This window comes from Protopterus annectens, chromosome 11.part0, assembly GCF_019279795.1.
Source record: "Protopterus annectens isolate FY-2018-M chromosome 11.part0, PAN1.0, whole genome shotgun sequence".
Taxonomy (NCBI): domain Eukaryota; kingdom Metazoa; phylum Chordata; order Ceratodontiformes; family Protopteridae; genus Protopterus; species Protopterus annectens.
In genome coordinates, this window is record NC_056745.1 from 1,561,414,987 (window position 1) to 1,561,434,986 (window position 20,000).

Here is a 20,000-nt window from a genome sequence, read left to right on the forward strand (position 1 = left end):
AGGTGTGAGTGGAAGGATGTCGTGGGTAGATGGATGTTGTGGGTAGAAGGATGCTGTGGGTAGAAAGATGCTTTGGGTAGAAGGATGATGTGAGTGGAAGGATGATGTGTGTAGAAGGATGCTGTGGGTAGAAGGATGCTGTGGGTAGAAGGATGTTGTGGGTATGGTGTGGGTAGAAGGATGATGTGAGTAGAAGGATGCTGTGGGTAGAAGGATGCTGTGGGTAGAAGGATGCTGTGAGTAGAAGGATGCTGTGGGTAGAAGGATGCTTTGGGTAGAAGGATGATGTGAGTAGAAGGATGATGTGAGTAGAAGGATGCTGTGGGTAGAAGGATGCTGTGAGTAGAAGGATGCTGTGAGTAGAAGGATGCTGTGGGTAGAAGGATTCTGTGGGTGGAAGGATGATGTGAGTAGAAGGATGATGTGTGTAGAAGGATGCTGTGGGTAGAAGGATGCTTTGGGTAGAAGGATGATGTGAGTAGAAGGATGATGTGTGTAGAAGGATGTTGTGGGTTGAAGGATGTTGTGGGTAGAAGGATGATGTGAGTAGAAGGATGTTGTGGGTAGAAGGATGCTGTGGGTAGAAGGATGTTGTGGGTAGAAGGATGCTTTGGGTAGAAGGATAATGTGAGTAGAAGGATGATGTGTGTAGAAGGATGTTTTGGGTTGAAGGATGTTGTGGGTAGAAGGATGCTGTGAGTAGAAGGATGATGTGAGTAGGATGATGATGCGGGTAGAAGGATGCTGTGGGTAGAAGGATGATGTGAGTAGAAGTAGAGGGTGATTAGTGGGTATGATATCCGAGATAAGGAAGTAGTAAGATGGGGAGTATAAGAGATAAAAAGAGATGAAAAAAGGAGAGGTAGTAGGAGGATGGAGGTGCAAATAATGAGAAAATGATAAGAGAAGGATAAGAAAAACTATAAATTTATTTTGGTGGCCTATTGTTTTGGGTATAGGGACAGATGTGGTTGTTGAGAAAGTGTTTCTTCAGAGATAATTTGAAAGCATAAAATATGTTATAGTGTCCTAGTACCACTAAACAACTGATTTATACTTTATAGCACATAATGTTGTAATAGTTATTCTGTAATACGTACAATTCTTCTGATACTGCGAGTACTATAATCACTTACAGATTGTGTCATTCCCTCCAGCAGAGCTCTTTTGAGTGTATACCTTTAACTCCCAGTGGGTGTGGCTTCAGCCTTTAAAAAATGTATTTATCACCTTACAGTTCCAACAAATACTTATTAACAGAGGTCATATGTCAATACAATTGTGTTTGCCATCATATATGCTTCAAGATAAAATATTCTGATACCTTGTATGTAGCATGTTTTTGGATTTATTAATCCAAATATGAACAGGCAATATTTGACGCCTAGAGGAGCAGTAGGAGGTAACTGCAAAAACACCTGGAGATGTCACTCGGCTGTAATGAGTTAAAAGGTAGCAAAAATTAAGTGGAATTAAATATATAGCCTTTTGATATGACAGTCAACAGTGACATTATGATGTAAATGGAAATGCAGCATCTTCTGTTGTTCACAGTTTACATTTGTCTTTTAATGTGCTTGATATGTTTTCCAGTGACATAGACACATTGGTGGGGTTACCACGGCCTATTCATGAAAGTGTGAAAATCCTTAAACAGGTAAGTGACAAGACACCTATATACATGCAAAAAATATATTATGTACTTCCAAATGTGTGTGTGTGTGTGTGTGTGTGTGTGTGTGTGTGTGTGTGTGTGTGTGTGTGCGCAGATGTGTATGTCTGTGCATGTGTGTGTGTGTGTCATGGTAAATTCAAAAAGGGGTCATTCCCAGCAATTGTATTTTACTGTATCTTTAATACAACAATGTTGACCAAACAAGTATTTTGCTTTATTTGGTTTGTGAAATGTGAAATTCATGAATAAAAGTTTTTTAAACTACCTTATACCATAACTTTAAAATTAAACGTGTACAATTTTCTGTGTATGACTAACTGCCATTATATTGACATATTGATTTACTACTATAATTCTTCTCTACTTCTGGATGCTTCTGACCTTGGTTGGAGCTAAAAACGTGTCCTCAGACCATCCCTTTTGTCAAAATACAGATAAATACCTAATAAGAATTGCTCTTTGCCTTTCTTCATTGAATATGCCTCTTTTCCAGTCTTGTCCCCTTACACATCTTCTTACTTATTAATTACACCTCCTTTGGTTAGTCAAAACATTTGTTGAAGTGGTTCAGTTTCTAGTAATGATTCCTCCTTGGGCATTTTTTTCTTCATCAGTTTCTTTTCTGAAAATTTACCTTCTCAGTTATATTTTGTACATTCTTCTAGCAGTTTCATTATGTTAATGTTCACAATATCTTCTGCCCATACTCAAGACCTCTTTAGCCCCATGTATCACACCAGTCCATTGTCATTGTCTCCTACCTATTCCTCTTTGTCCTCCTTCACTTATATATCATTCATAATTCACCACCAGGTGTATGTCCACTTCTGCTCCCCATTTAATTGGTGCACGTTTTTTAGTAGAATTAGTGTAGAGGTAATATCAGGTCAGTCCAGAATGAACCAGTAATGCAAATATTCTGAGACAGTCAGTTAATAATGGAGTATATTTTTTGTTGTACCATGGCCATATGCATTCAAAGAACATCATTCCGGAAACATCAGTTGAATCATAGATTGTTATTCAGAGATAAGACCTCCTAGAAATCATGAGGATAGCCTAATTCATTGATGATTGGGGGTCCTCCTTTCACGTTTAGATATGCTGCCTTCTTCAAACTCTTCTTCAACAATCACTCAGGTCTCATTTAGAATGAAGGACACCCCATTTTCACTGTTATAGAAATTGTCTTTTTCATAGGCTTTGTAAGCATTGCTTCAGTCCCAAACCCACTCTTAGATGAGACTTTCACTCAGCCTTTTGTACTTCTCAGAATAGCTGCAAGTTTGACAAAATCCATTCAGTTATCCATTGCTGGTTCTTTTTTTACATTGTTCCAGATGTTTGACAACAAATAATTAATTGAACTTTCACTGTACTTGGTTAATGATAACTGTATATTTATTAAATCAGTTGCCCCAACACAATTTCCTTCAGTCACTGCCAGGTCAGTTTCAGCACAGTCAGATTTGTTAAAACTTTGTGTGAAGAGCATGATAGAGCCTTCATCCAAGGTTTCTCTAGCCTCTTTGCTAAAGTCATTGTCTCAGGTAATGTCTAGGTTGTATGAAGTCTATACAAAGCATCACAGAAAGCACTATCTAGGAAGACTAGTCAGTATATTCAGTCTTGTCTGAGGGTGGAGTTGAAGATGACAGACAAAAGTATGTGTTAATACATATTTAAATTTTGAGAGTACAAAATGTACTGTTTGTATGAAGACTCAGATTCTTTAGTTTCCTTTGCAGTTGTGCCAGTATTTTGTAACTCTTCAGTATGTGCCATAGGTCTGCCTTGTCTGCATGCGATTTTATAAGACAGGCTGAGAGACATTCAGAGGTCCCCTGTATAGTCTTTCCTTTCTTTTATAGGTCTTCAACTTCTGGGGGAAATCACCATAACCAAGACATTCTCTAACCTCCGCTAAAATGTCATTTCTTTGACAGCTTCTTCTGATCCGTTGGAGGGGTGTGGGGATTTCCTGATGTTCAGCCCAAAGCTCAGTAAACAAATCTCAAACATCTGTTATTTATTTATTACATTTGATGATCTAAGGGACAAACTAACCAAATTTATTTTTGACACTGGAGACCCAGCATTTAAGACCAGTTTAAGAGATTGCATAAATTAGCTTACATCATGAACAAAACTCAGAATTTTATAAATTATCTTGCATGAATGCCATACCTAAAAATGTTTGTTATTTTTACTTAGTTATTGCTAACATGTTGAGAGTGCAGAAAGCTCTAGGCAGGAATTTTTATGTGAAAATTGCCAGTTATTATCTCTTATATTTTTCTTTTCTCACTTCAGGATAAAAATCCAAAGTTTATCATTTATTTCTACCTTGTAAGTTAAAGAATTTTATATAAGTCTTGCAATATAGATGTAACAAATTTGTTTTTTTATAGTATTTAACATAACTATTCTAAAAATTTAGGAATATTTTTATTTTGAATATATTTTGCCTCTTAAAATTTCTCTTGAGCATAACTTCTGATTACCTGAATTATTATGTAATTATCTGACTCTAAATAAAATCCCATGTGCAGACTCTGGATAAATTTAATCTGTCAGTCCCTAAAATAATTATACCATTCCATAATTTCTTTCTTTTTCTTTTCCATTGACTCATTTTTAGTTGATCTGAACTCTGTATAGGGACTTTAATTGAAGTAAATGGAAGAAGAATACAATACCAGTTTTTAGAACTATATGTCCCAATTTGAATGTTTTAAAACTTGTTATTAGATTATTAACACAATGTGAATAAGTGGGAGAGTATATAATGTATTAAACATACTTGCATTGTATTACCCACATTATGTTATCCAAAATTTCCAAAGAAGAAGGTGATATTTCACATTATTTGGATTGAAAAGCTTCATATGCGAGTCTTTTCAGTTTGCTTCATATGTGTTATCCAGCCATGACTGTTTTAAAACACCTTTATTAAGTTATCACTTAAGACATACACACACATACATTAACAGGAAAGAAAGCAAACCATATTAACATGCTTTTCCTTTACATAAATTATATATTTCATATGTTTTTTTTCTTTACAACTCTCTTTTAGTCCAGTGTTCCATATAAACCTCATCCTGCTGCTGAACATTATTTTGCATGTATTGTTCCTACAAACTCCACTTATTTCTATGTAATTTGCTTCTTTCATTTTGTAAACATCCAATTTCCAGTTCTTTATTTCTTTACAATATTCAGCATTTCAGATACAGTCGGTTTAGAGTTTGATTTCCATTTTCTAGTAATTGCTTTTTTGGCAGCCACCAGAATTAAACTTAACAAGGGCTTACTATGTGTAGTCAATTCAGATTCTGTGTCCCAGCTCAAATCAGGCAATCCTAAACCACCTCATTCTTTGGGAATATCAGCTTATCCCACTCCTTGTTCTGTTGAGAGTATCAGCTTATCCCACTCCTTGTTTTTTTGGGAGTATCAGTTTATCCCACTCCTTATTCTTTTGGGAGTATCATCTTATCCCACTTAACACTTGCCCTTCTCCACTCCCAGATAAATTCTTTCAACTCTTCATTATTGTCCACAACTTCTCCCCTGGTTGATAAAAATATGCTTGACCTGTATATAAAACTAAAGGGACTAAAAACATTTTACTGCTTGTGTCTTACTATCCATATTCATAACAAAGAGCTTCCAGTTTTCCTGTTTTTGTATTGTCTTTTCTGTAGTCTCTTCCAACATAAAAGTCTTTTCTTAACAGCTGTATTAAATTATCATGTAAGACACTAGTAAACATATATTACTCTTCGCTGCTACATACATTATACAACACATGTTCTTTGGTATTACTATCATCAATCCAACATCACATTAATTACTCATTTCTTGTCCTCTCTTAAACCTCACTCCATACTTCTCAAGAGTACCTCATTGCAAGAAATGTTCCTCATTTTAGATCTTAAAAAGTTTCTGTTCCTTAAAGTTCCACATTAAATTCAGTGTTAGGAATTTTTAAGAGAAATCATATTAATTCATCAAAATACCCTTTTATAAGTAAAAATAGCATATTTAACCTTCCTATGAGATTTATTGGTGAAGTTGTTAGTAAGCTGTTAGTGAGTATTCCACATGTTGCCCATTTGTTCCACATTATGAAAAGTAGTGTTCCTCATTTTGGAGATGGAAGGTTGGGATCTATGCCTCACTCATTCTCCTCCAGAACATTATTCTGTATGGAATGTTCCCACAATTTCCATTTATTTATATGTAATTTGCTCTCACCCCTTTCTATAGATCCCACTTCCATTTCTTTTATCTATTTTGCAGTATTCAAGATTTGGTTTAGACTTCAATTTCCATTTTCTAGAAATTGCTTTTTTGGCAGTCACCAGAATTAAACTTAACAAGACCTTACTGTGCCTAGGTAATTCAGATCCCGTGTCCCAGCTCAAAATAATCATTTCATTGGTTACAATCATTTGCTCACCCAGTATTTCTAACGGATACTCTATAGGGAATTTTTAAACCCTGCCAACTCATTACATTTCAAAACATATGTTCCCTGTTACCTTTTTCTTCCCCATCACACCTCCATCATTTATCGTCTACCTGAGGAAAAATTATTTGGGGTCTGCTTGCGGTATAAAAATATCTATGCAAATATTTCTGAGCAAAAATCCTAAATCATCTAGACTTTGTTGCATACTTGAGAGTCATGCATATGTCCTGCCATTGCTCCCTTGTAAATTGCTTTTCCAGTCTCTCTTCCCAATTTTTTCTAAACTCCTCTGATTGAGTCATATATGTATTGTGCAATACTTTCATATAACCTACTAAGTAATCCCTTTTTAAACAGCAGCTTCTGTTCTAGATTCAACTAAAAACTCTACCAGAGCAGGTCTTTCGCTTAGGATTCCCCTATCCCGTTCTATTTGCCTGTACTCTGATATCAGTCCCTGATAGGGAAAGCAATCTCTAGCCTGCAGTCCAAATGTCTTCTTGGATTCTTCCCATTTTATTACCTTCAGCTCTCTTGTTAATTGCTGCCATTACCTTGGTTCCTTTACCAGTCATCTGGAGTAAATTCCAGCCCCCTCTTGTCTGCTGTCTGTATCTTTAATTGCAGTCATTCCTGCTGGCAAAATCTCCTTAATCCAGTCTCATGTAGACTTAGTTCTTGGAATATTTTGTGCTACTTTGGCAGTGTAATATTCATATGGCTGTTGTTATTCTCCTTAAGAATAAAGTGCCATTCTCTCCTTATTTCTTGATTCCCCCCCCCCCTTTTTATAATTTTTTCTTTCCACTTTAAATTATAGCATTCTGCTTGAGTGATATACATATATAATTAGCGGACCGGAGTTCTGCTGTGGCAACCCCTAACCGGGAAAAGCCGAAAGAACAATGTATATATATATATATATATATATATATATATATATATATATATATATATATATATATATGACTTATTTGTATAGCTCTAAACTACCTCTTCAAATCAGGCAATTATAAACCATATTGTTCTATTTGAAGGATCAACCTATCCCACTTGACCCTTGTCCTCTTCCTCTCCTAGATGAATTCCTTCAACTCTTTAATTATTGTCCACAACTCCTTCACTGGTTGATAAACCTGTACCTGACCTGTATATAAAACTAAAGGGAATAAAAACATTTTCACTGCTTGTATCTTGCTATCCATAAACAAGAGTTTCCAATTTCTCAGTTTTTGTATTGTCTTTTGTTTAGTCTTTTCCCACATATCCTTAGCTGCCAAAACAGAAGCCATTTTAATTCATACGCCTAAATACTTAAATTGCATCCCCATAAATATGGGCATTGCTGAACCAATTCATGTGTGGGTACATAATTTACAGATATAGCCTTTGTTTTAACATTATTAAATGTATATTTCGAACATAGATGAAACTGTCTCAAAATGTTTCACAACACTGAAATGTTCTTTTCCAGTTTTATCAGGTACAAAATAATATCATCTGCAAATAAAGCCAACTTTTCTTGATTACAATTCCAATTGTATCCTTGAATTTCTGAGTCCTTTATTTTCTTTGCCAATGCATTAAATGTAACACCAATAGCAAAGGGGAAGGAGAACACCCGTACCTGGTTCCTCTGTTCAGACACAACTTATCAGAGAAGAACTCTCCCACTTTTATTCTTGCCTCTGATCCCTCATGTATTCTCCTAATTTTATGCCCTACTCATAAAATCCCATCTTATTTTGTTGAATGCTTTCTTTGCATCAAGACCCACCAACAACAGCAGTATTTTCTTATATTTTTCTTCCCCCTTGATCACCATTGTTCAATTAATGTTGTCAGATGTTTGTCTCCCCTCCACAAAACCACAGTGATCCATATCTGTCAATTTTGGCAACACCATTGCCATCCTTTTAGCTATTACAGACATAAACAAGTTATAATTGTGATTTAAAATTGAAATGGGTGTGAAAGAAGCTTGGTCTGATAGGCCTTTACCGTCTTTAGGTGTTACAGCCACCACTGCTTTCTTCCAGAATGCTAGTGCTTCCCCTCCTTTTAAAATACTGTTAAACAAAACTTTCTGGATCATTATCACCTTCATCCCTCCTAGCTTCCAAACTTCTATAGGAGTACCATCTGTTCCTGTAGATTTTTTGCAGATTGATTATATGTTATAATTTTTATCTCGTCTTCTCCTATCTTAACTGTTAATTGTTGATTCTCCTCTAACTAACGTAGCATACTTAAGTTTTCCGTAAATATTTATATTTGTCTCTTACTTGATTTCTATGTTTCTCTGCTTTATACAAATTTTCATACAATTTTCAAAATATTTCTAATACCTCTACAAAATCTGTGGTTATATTTCTTGTTATTAGCTCCCTAAGTTTGGCAACAACCTTTTCTACCCTCTGTTGCCAAAGTAATTGTACTAAACATTATTTGATCTGGAGTTATTATCAAGAAAGTAGTTGCTTAACAGCAGTCTTTCTAAACTCATGCATATCATCCAAATATTCCCTTATTTTCTCTCTAGCACTCTGCATTTGCACCTATTCTTGTCCTGTGAGATTCCTGTTATTCTGCAGTACTTTAACCTTTGTTAGCCCCTCTAAATAATTTCTGTTACTACTTAACTATATCTCTTTTTCTTTTATTTCTACCTTATTTTTAAACTACACTTCCTATCCTGTCTACTGACTCTCAGATTAATTTCTCTTATCCATTCCTTGAATTGCTCTCTTTTTAACACGTAGGTGAGGAAGCACCAGTGTCTCATTTCTACTTCATTACTCTCTCTGCATTTTTGCCTTATTTGTTACTGGTGCAGATCTGAAATAGTTGCTGGATATATGTCAAAGTTCTCAGTTAAATGCACATGCTGCTATGACATGTAAATTCTATCCAGTCTAGCCCACTTGTTATGTACATTTTGTCTGAGTTCCTCTTCTGTCACTGTTGGAGGCTTTCTAACAATAAGTATTATTACTCCAATTTTCCTTTGTCCCTGATATTCTTCTGAATATCCATCCTGAAATCCTTTCTTTGTCAAATTCACATGCCTATTTTTTCCAAATGTGTCTCCTGCAGCATTATTTGCACTCTGCATGTCTTAATGTAGCTGACTACTCTTTTCTTTTTGTCTGCAGCTGTAAGGCCATTTACATTCTAAGATAATATAGCTAGAGTAGCCATTGTTAAACATTTTGTTCCCACATGACAGTTTTTTAATGTGTATTTCCAACTTTTGTCTGATATACACCAATTGTTAGGCAGACTAATATTTTATACAACTGTTTCTTCTCATCTCTGTTTGAACCTTTGTCACATTTTCAAGACTTTGTGCTCAAATAAAAACACACAAAAATGCATTTTTAAGAACAGCCCCATTCCATATTTACTTATAACAAATACACAAAACTATGTACATTTTCAGCAAATGAAGTTAAACCTTCCAGGTAAGAACAACTGCCCCAAATCAACAGCTGCACCCACAGGCATTACCTTATCTAAAATAAGAAGTTATGTACCTACCATAACGTTCTATGTTAGTTGTCTTCTTCTTCTCGCCTTCTTTCTTGCTGGATGGGTTTGGAGCCGAACCTCGGCTCCGACTCGGCCAATACTAAAGCTCGAGAGCTAATTCCACCGGCTCAAGGCTCCCCTATATCCCACAATGCTAGGCGGTAACTACTTAGATCACGTTTGATAGCTAAACCAAGCAGTTCTGGTCTCCATAGTATGGAGAAAAAAAAAAGAACCCACCTCTATATAAACCTGAATGTAAGCTACACAAACATAAAAGGGGGAATAGAGGTGGTAGAACATGTGGGAAGGAAACTCCAAAGGAAAATCCCAAAATTTCCTATCGGTCTGTCCAGGCTAGGGGGAAGGAGGGTGGGACGCAAGAAAGAAGGCGAGAAGAAGACAACTAACATGGAACATTATGGTAGGTACATAACTTCTTAATGTTAAGTTGTCAATCTCACCTTCATTCTTGCTGGATGGGACCGCGTCCCTAGCACCGTATTCCGGGTGGCCTATCGGAACAGACTCTTGAGAACAGTGGAACCAAAGCTGGCACGGTTTCTGGAGGCCATATCCAATTTGTAATGTAAAATGAAGGTATGAGGAGAAGCCCAAGTGGCTGCTGCACAAATGGAATCTATAGGCAGCCTGTCCTGAAAAGCTACAGATGTAGCTAATGCCCTAGTTGAATGAGCTGTAGGTCTTGAAGGCAGTTTTTGATGTCTGATTTCATAGATGAAGGTAATTATAGAGGTAAGCCATCTTGAGAGGGACACCTTAGTAACTGGAAGGCCCAATTTCCCTTCCGCATAAGACAGGAAAAGTTGATCAGATTTCCTGAACTATTTAGTTCTGTCTAAATAATATCTAAGTTGGCGGTGAACATCTAGAAAATGTAACTTTTGTTCCGACCTGTTGGAATAGTCAGGGAAAAATACTGGGAGATCAATCGTTTGGTTCAGATTTGTCTCAGAGGAAACTTTAGGCAGGAAGGACGGATTAGTCCGGAGGGACACCCTATCTTTGTGGAAAACTAAACAAGGAGGACGACTGCACAGAGCATGAAGTTCAGATACCCTTCTAGCTGAAGTTATGGCTACTAGAAAAAGTGTTTTCCATGAGAGCAGCTTAAGAGGGCATGAAGCCGCTGGTTCGAATGGGGGGAGGATCAAGGATGCCAGAACCAAATTCAAGTCCCATTGAGGTGGGGGATCTTTGATTGGGGGCTTGAGCAGAAAAATACCTCTTAAAAAGGCTTTGCAGAGCTTATGGGACATGATACTGGAGTCTGAGACTCCTACATGAAAATTAGATATGGCAGCTAGTTGTACTCTAATGGTAGATGAAGAAGAGCCTAAATGGAAGAGCTCTGCCAGGAAGTCTAGGATAGACTGGATAGGTGCAGTGAAGGGGTCTATATTCTTTGATGCTGCCCAGAAGGAAAAACGTTTCCATTTACTATTATAAATCTTCCTGGTAGAAGATTTGTGAGAGGCTATCAGGATGTTCCTGACCGAATGAGAGATTGAGGGAAGCCTGGCTAGGGTAGGAATTGGAGAAACCATGCTGTGAGGTTGAGAGACTGAAGGGAGTGGTGCAGCTGGCCCGACTGGTGGGTCAACAGATCTGGCACCAGGTCCAGATGCCAAGGCTGCTCCAACAGGTAATGATGGAGGAACGGAAACCATATCTGTCGAGGCCAGTAAGAGGTAATGAGGATCATTGTAACTCTCAAGGTGATAGCTTTCTGAATTAATTGAGATATCAGTGGAAAGGGGGGAAAAGCATACAGAAGTCCCCAGGGCCAATCGTGGACTAGAGCGTCTCTGGTGGCATGGCCTGGTAACGGGAAGACAGTGAAGAAGTCGTGACACTTGCTGTTTTGGGGAGTAGCAAAAAGATCGCAGCAAGGCTGGCCCCATCTTTTGAAGACTTCTTCCAGCACTGATTTCTTCAGAGACCACTCGTGGGGCATCAGAATGGCCCTGCTCAACTTGTCTGCAATCACGTTGGACTTCCCAGGAATGTGCATTGCTATCAGAAAACGCTGAGAAGAAATCGCCCACTGTCAAAATCTGAGTGCCTCTTGACATAAGGGGTAGGATCTGGTTCCGCCCTGTTTGTGATGTACTACACTACGGACATGTTGTCCATCTGAATTGCAATAGTCCCCGTGGGAAGAGTGCTGAAAGGCTTGCAATGCTAAAAGCACTGCTCTCATCTCTAAGAAATTTATGTGCAAGTGGCACTCAAAAGGTTGCCACGTGCCCTGGACTGTCCTGCCCTGATAATGACCCCCCACCCGATCAGGGAGGCGTCCGTTGTCACTGTGGTGACTGGGGGGGGGGGAACGAAAGGTCTGCCTTGGAGAACTTGAGGTGATGTGACCCACCAAGACAGGTGATTCTTGCATGATTGAGTTATAAATATGATGTGAGACATCGGGAGCTGTTGGAAGGACCATTGAGTAAACTGCATCCATTGTAGGATCCTCATGTGGAAACGAGCTAAGGGGAGAAGGGTGATAGTAGCTGCCATGAGTCCTAATACCTTCAAGACTACCCTGGCTTTGATCTTGTTGCATTGTAGCAGAAGGTAAACTTGTTTGCGGATATCTAACACTCTTTGCTCTGTAAGTCTGGCGGAAAGATTGAGTGTGTCTAAGGTGGCGCCTATAAAGGTAATAGATTGACAAGGCGACAAGGGAGATTTTTCAAAATTTATTGAAATACCTAGAGCTTGGCAAGTTTGGATGGTGAAGTCTCTGGCTAGAAGCAGTTGATGTCTAGTGGTGGCAGTAAGAAGCCAGTCATCTAAATATGGAAACACCTGGAATCCTTGACGTCTCAAGTGAGCCGCGACCACTGCCATGCATTTGGTAAACACTCGGGGGGCTGTAGTGAGACCAAAGGGCAGGGCTCTGAACTGGTAGTGACTGGCTCCCAGCCTGAAGCGGAGAAACCTCCTGGAGTGTCTGTGCATTTTGATGTGGTAGTACGCATCCTGAAGGTCTATCGAGCACATCCAATTGTCCTGACCCAAGAAGGGTAGAATGGACTGTAGCGTGACCATCCGGAATTTTGTTTTTTTTTATATAATTGTTGAACTTGCTGAGATCCAGTATAGGTCTCCAGTCCCCTGTTTTTTTGGCACCAAAAAGAATTTGGAGTAGATTCCGGATCCTTGCTGGTCTGCTGGGACTGATTGGATAGCTCTTTTTGATAGCAGCTTTGATATTTCTAGTGCTGCTTGTTCCCTTAGACTGGGTGGAACGTCTGGAAGTGATCCTTTGGGTTGGGAAGGGGTGTGAATAAAGGGAATTTTGTAACCCTCGGATATGATTGACTGTACCCATTTGTCTTGGGTGAGGGAAAGCCAGGCTTTTGGGTACAGTGATAATCTTCCCCCGACTGCCTCCGAAGGTGGACAGCCGGGCAGCTCCTCAGGGATGCCGAAAGGGTTTATCAGAGAAAGTTTCTCTGCTACCCTGGTTTTGCGGACCTCCTCTGCCTCTAGGGCGGCGTCTATTGTTATTCCCCCCTCTGCCTCTAGAGGGGAATCGACCTTGTGCGTCAGATGAGACTCCCTGAGGCTTGCGGAACCACATTTTTCCTCCCCTCTGACCTTTTGGATAAGGTCTAGAAGGGGTAGAAAAATGGACTCCCACGGCAGAGAGTGTCTTACCTTCCACCTCGCACCTAGTCAATGTATCCTTCACCTGAGGACCAAACAATGTTGAGCCATCAAATGGGGAATTGGTGAAGGACGCCTTGAAAGGGTCCGCAAAATTGCAAAGCCGCATCCAGGCGTGACGTCGTAAAGCTACACCTGTGCCTGCAGCCCTACTCGCCCCATCAGCAGCGTATGAGATAAGCCGCATGGAGGAGTTAACAATCGAATTCAGGGTTTCCAACTGGGAGTTCATTTTGTCTTGGAGCCCCTCAGCTGTTGGATCCTGTATAGTCTCACCCATATCTTTGAGCAAATCTCTCTGGAGACGGGTGAAGTGACACAAATAGTTCAGCGACCGCATTGAGAAGGTCGCTGAGGAAAACATCCGCTTACCGTACCTGTCCATGGTCCTAGACTCCTTATTAGGAGGATGGACAGGTACCGAAGTATCGGCTAACTCCTTCTTAGTGGCTGCGGCCACCACCATGGCATCAACATAGACACCTTTTGATAGAAAGTCCTTGTCCTTAGGGGCAGTAATAAATTTTGACGGCCTCCTTGGGGTAGGTTCCACTGAATCAGGGGCCGTCCAAGCCTTCCTTGCCACCACTTCCATAAGGGGGTCAAAGGGAGGGGACACCCAGGAGGTGGAAGGGCGAGAGCCAAACGCCTCAAGGTAAACTAACTCGTCCTCTGAAGGGTTAAGGGCGGGCCAGTTCCCCCTCTGTTTCAGGATTTCAAGGATGTCAGCAAAGGAGATATCCTCAGAGGGGGGATCGAGGGGAACCTTCAGATTCCTCCAAGTCAGTGTCAGAGGTGATAGACTCAGGGGAGTCAATGTACTTCCTCTTGCACTGTCTCTTCTGAGGGGGTTCTCCTACCGGATCAGGAGAGGCCTTGGAAGAGGAGAAAATTCCCAATAGGGAAACCTGAGGAGCTGGCTCTCTGCGGTCTGATACAAGGGAATGGGTAGAAATCACCGCAGGCACTGAAGAGGGAGGAGCTGATGGAGCCGACTGTGGGGTAGACACTGGGTCTAGCACGCTCCACATGACCTCGAAGGCACCCCTATCATGCAAGGCTGGAGGTCCCCGCTCCAAGGAGACAAGGACCCCCCCGGCACTGACAGAGAAGGCTCCGAGGCCGATGTCGGAGCCGAACTCACCAGCGCCGAAGCTCCGAGAGGGAGAACGGGGTCAGACAAGGGTCCGATGTCACTCGCCCCCCCGGAGCCGACGAGGGAAGCCCGGCGCCGAGATCCCTCCAATGAGGAAATCGGAGCAGACGACGGAGCCGAAAGGGAAGGTATCGGCTCCGAAGCACCGACATGCACAGCTCCGATGAGCCCCGGCTCCGAACTCAATGGAGTCAGAGAAGAAATAAAATCAGGGATGGAAATAGCCACTGACTGTTGAGTAGGGCTATGCAGCATTTGGGCCAGTGCCTCGGACTTGAGAAGTCTACTCACCACCCTTTGTAAATCATGGTCGGATAGCCTGGAGGACTGAGAGGAGTGAGACCTATGGCTCTGTTCTGATAAAAGAGGGGATCCCGGCGCCGAATATATGGAGCCAATGGAAGGGGACCTAGACCTCTTCTTAGCAGGTGGTTCCGATAGGCCTATCGGAACCGACTGAGTCTTGTCAACCTCAGCTCCAGCCGGAGCCGAGGCGATAGTATGAGACTTGGAAACATCGGCTCCAGCCGGAGCCGCTGTCGAAGCCGATCTAATGCTTCCAGGGGACGGCTCAGAAACTGGAGCCGACGGTCTGGAAGTCTTAGAAGGCTTCCCGACACAGACTGAGTCGGGGGGCTTTCAGGCTTTAACAAGCCATGCAAAATCAATTTATTTTTGCGTTCCTGCAGGACTCTAGGGCTGAATGCATGACATACAGCACATGAGTCCTGCAGGTGCAAAGGTCCCAGGCAGTATACACAAGAAGTGTGACCGTCTGTCAGAGACATTTTCTGACAGCACGAATCACACTTCTTGAAGCCTGAGACCTTGGAGTCTTTAGACATCGTAACTTAGTGTGAAAAAACACAAGCACAACACACAAACACACCCTTAAGCAAAATATAAAAATTCAGTCACACTGAAGGACTAGGGGAAGGAGAGGGAGAGGCCAAAGGCCTAAAAGTTAAGAAGGGAATAAAAAGGGGTTTTAGACACTAGAGGGGAACCCGATCTAAACTACTGAAATACTACAAATAAAACTATGGTAAAAGGAAAAAAAATTAGGGGTTGAAATAGAAGTTTCTAATTAGAAAACTTACTAACCTGCCAGAGCCGGTAGAAGAAGCACCTCGTCAGCTAAGCGGCAAACGAGATCTGAGTAGTTACCGCCAGCATTGTGGGATATAGGGGAGCCTTGAGCCAGTGGAATTAGCTCTCGAGCTTTAGTATTGGCCGAGTCGGAGCCGAGGTTCGGCAAGAATGAAGGCGAGATTGACAACTTAACATTTAAGGTTACCCATACTAAAGCACGTGCTACAACCTGTGTTCTTACTTGCTGTGATTGCTGTCTGTTCTTTTCTAAGCTCAGTTCCCCTCCCAGATATAAAAAACAGCTTGCATGCTTTCAAAAAATATTATTAGCCCTAAGAAAATGTGCACTGGCTACCTTACCTTTAAATAAAACTAAATTGTGCACCGTTGATTTAAATACATTAAAGTATTAAGGCTTTTGGGGCAGATAATATCTCTTATACTCTTCCCATTATTTCAGACTTTTTTTTTTTACTGAACTGCCTGCCATTGTACCATTAAATTTTGCATTGTTCTTAGTAAGGAATGTTTAAGATTAATTGCTTGCACCTGCAGACAACTGGGCTATATGTAAAAGTAGTCAACAATGAGAAGTTTCACTGAGAATACAATATACAAAATTCCCTTGGCCAGCTCCACTCAACTATAGACTGCATGTCTCTGCCTGAGAACATTTGCTAATGGAAAAAAAGCAACAAACTTATATCTTTGCAGAATCAAGAAACTTAACATTTTTCATGCCTTTCATCATTTTGTGTTATTCTTCAAGCCATTTACTTACAGAAAAAAAACTTCTTTATAGCTTAAGCCAAGGACATGAATAAAATATCCACCCTTGTAAAAACAAGGCAAATTATCTTAATTCTATGTAGAATATAATTAATATACTTCTACTTCCCACCCCAGCAGACCAGGATCACAACATTTTGTTAACTTAAACTTGCATCTCTCCACTCTTTCATATCTTGTTAGAGTGTAAAGGCTTTATTTCTTACAACTAAGAAAAAGCACTTGTTTACTTTAATATGTTTTTATTTATTTTTTTACTTTGGCATTAGTTAACCAGGGTAAGTCTGACTGGGCATGAGCCCTTTTTCATCGGAGGCCTGCGGAGAAAAGCTCCAGACATAACAACAATAATAGTAATAATCATCATAATAATGACATAATTATGTCATTCAAGACAGGAATACGTATATAGTTAGCAAGCACAGAAAGATTATAGATAGTAAAAATTAATACATAGTTGTCTAGTAAGGATCCCAGATTTAACAGTAAAAAACAAAAAAGTTTCTGGGGAGAATGCAAGATTTAGTAGTAAAACATAACAGCAGAAAAATGTTTCTAGGGAGAGCTGAACTATCAGCAGACTGGTTGTACAAGTAGATGAGAAGAGTTAGGGAGAAGAAAAGGATGGAAGTAGTAATCAGGAAAAGGAAATAATGGAAGTAGTAGTTGGGGAAAAAGGAGAAAAAAGATGGAAGTAAAGGCAAAATTTGGAAGTACAGGACAGTGAGATGATTTGCTTGGTGGGTTTATCAGGGTAAGGGGATGGGAGGGGAGATGAAGGAAATATGGGGGTAAGGGGTGAGTATGGGGGAATGCATAATACAGAAGAAAATGTAAAAGAGGTAAAGAGGAGGGGTAGAAGGTAGATTAGGCAGGAGAAATTGGAAGAGGAGATAGAAGAGTTAGCAGGTTGGTGGGACATTAGGTGGTACTAAGACAATAATAACTGAAAAGAACCCCACATAAACACAAATATTTAAAATAGCCCTGACTGCACCCTATGCAAAACTACTTTGCAATGTGACATAAAGTTTATATGTCATGAAATATTTTATACATTAATAATAAGAACATGAATGGTTTTACTTAAAGCTACTTATTTTTTCCTTTAGTGTCCTATTAAATATTAATAATTTGTCCTATCTTATGTGGTATTTGCAAGGTATCTTTGGTTTCTTGGGTACCATCAAAACCTCAGAAAAATTCTATTAACATTTTTCTTTCCATAATGAGTGGATGAACCTGAATGTACCAAGGTTTGGAATCCCCAAGCTGCATTTGCTAAAACAATTGTAGAAAGCACTTTTTTAAATGTTTTTTGCAGGGGGAAACCCCCCACACACCCCCAAACCTATATATACCAACTCCAAAGTCGCACAAACGACGTGGTTAATTCCGAGGAAAAGGCATCAGTGCCAACAAAACTTGATGACAGCAATTTCCTATGGAGAAATGGGTAGAACTTTGGGCATTTGAAACTTGAGACTTCAATCTTTATCCATCAGTTGGATAACCAATATTTTTAAATGTACTTTCTTTGGAGTAATTGCAGCAGTCCTGAATGATATACAAGACTTTGGGAAGTAAAATAATTTTTATGAGTTGAAGTCTTACCTCCAAAAGTGTAAATCTGCTTATTCCAGAGTTCAGCCAGATTGTTTACTTATTTTAAGGATTTTTCAAAATGTCCATTATTTCTTCACAAGTTATTTTTACTACAGTTCCTAATTATTCAGGTTCTTGGGTTTCCTGCCTAGCTTAAATTCTGGTAGTATAAAAAGTATTTTTAATATCTATCTATTTTGTTGCTGTTAAAATAGTGACCCAATATTTCCTCAACTTACGTTATTATTTTATGGATTTTTTTACTGATGTATTTACTTTAATAATAGTTCATATCATGTCATCTGCAAACATATTTTTAGTTCAAAATTTTCTCCAACTTTTATCATTTTAAATGAGCTGTATATTCATCATGATATTTTTAGAATAATGATTATTTTAATAATAATGTTTATTTTTAGTTAGAATGAACCTTTAAGAAAATGATTAAGATATGTCACTTCCTGTTCTAAAAGGAGACAGCGGTACATCTGACTATAAAAGTCAGTGGTTGGTGTTTAATTAATGTCTGATGAAGTTTGCTGTTTGAGACAAACGAAAAGCACTTAACAGTATTTAATAAAAGTAGCCTTTTATATCCATTTTGGCCGCTACACTTTTTATGTTTTTGATTCACTGGTTTGTATTTGTTTTTGCTTTTTATAAATAACTTTAGGCATACTCTCTCCTCTTTTATCCTTAAATAAGGAGTGCACTCGGACTTTATATTGTGATGGTTCCCATTTATCCTTTTGTAGTTGGCTGATGTGTTTTTCTTGCAGAAAAAATAGCCCAAGGTTTATTTATACTGAGATATTATGATAAACATCCTCTTTTTTACTGTCATTCAAGCTGTTGACACTCAATGACATAATACTTAACTCCATGTTATATGGTTATTTTGCTTCACTAAAGATATTAATATTTCGTAGGCCTGGAGATATGTCTGTTATATACTTCTCATAGTAGACTCCCTTAGCAATCCATTTCACCACAAAAGAAGCTTGGTCGAAGGGAATATGCTTAGATTTGCACAGATGGTTTGGATGACAGAATTGATTAGTGAAATGGATAAGTTAAAAGACTAGTTCAAGCAAAGGGTATACACACCAGATCATATTGATGGTGTTTACTCTGAAGTTATGTGAACAGGGCTAAAAAAACTATTTTCTTTACTTGGAATGAGACCCAGAACTTTAAACATACAATGGTAGGGGGCCCTAACAGGTTCACCAAGGCCATGACACTCTATTTTAGTATTGACATTTATTTATTTATTTACATTTGTTGACCGGGAATGTCCGACTGGGCGCAGGTCCATTTTCAGCAGAGGCCCGGGGAGAATAGCTCCACAAATTAAAATATTATACACCTAGTTGCAGATGAAGAATCCTAGCAATTAAAATATTACAAACATAGTTAAAGATGAAGAACATAGTGCATTCAGTAGATAACTAGTATCTGTTCCATCCACGAAGTCATAGCAAATATTAACAATTGTTACAATAAGAAATTACTGCCGTATAATAAGTAGATAAGCATGGAAGTATCAGACATCAAAAAGACAAAGAAGACATCTTTGCTATTTGACAAATCATTGTAAGGAACTGGGAATTGTTTTCCCATGATGAAGTATTAATTTGGTACTTGGATAACAAGCCAAAATTCTGTTTACGAATGGAGGAAAATCTCAAGGGCTTATTCAAGGCAAACAACTCTAATAAAACTAAACATAGAACTTACAGGTGTGGGACATATTTGCCTTGTCTATAAATGTTTGATGGCAATGTCATGACAACTAGTGAGCACACCTCGATTTTAGAATGTTTGACTGTTACAGCTGTGGAACAAGGGGGACATGATGCACATTTCTCTTTGCAAAACTTGTAAGTCATTTTTATTGGTAAAACCAAAAGGTCCTTGAGGTAAAGAAGAAATCTGTAAGCATGTGTATGATATAAGGAGGAACAATTTAAAAA

The 20,000-nt window shown here is 39.2% G+C and overlaps 1 protein-coding gene across 1 annotated transcript in view; it reads left to right on the forward strand.

Moving 5' to 3' along the window:
• The window catches only part of STRIP2 (striatin interacting protein 2), a 1,652,725-nt gene that overhangs the window by 1,286,536 nt on the left and 346,189 nt on the right, over nt 1-20,000 (forward strand). Inside the window, exon 12 of the mRNA XM_044088838.1 lies at nt 1,594-1,657. Within this exon, the coding sequence (XP_043944773.1) occupies nt 1,594-1,657 (64 nt within the window). The remainder of the gene's footprint in view (nt 1-1,593; nt 1,658-20,000) is intronic.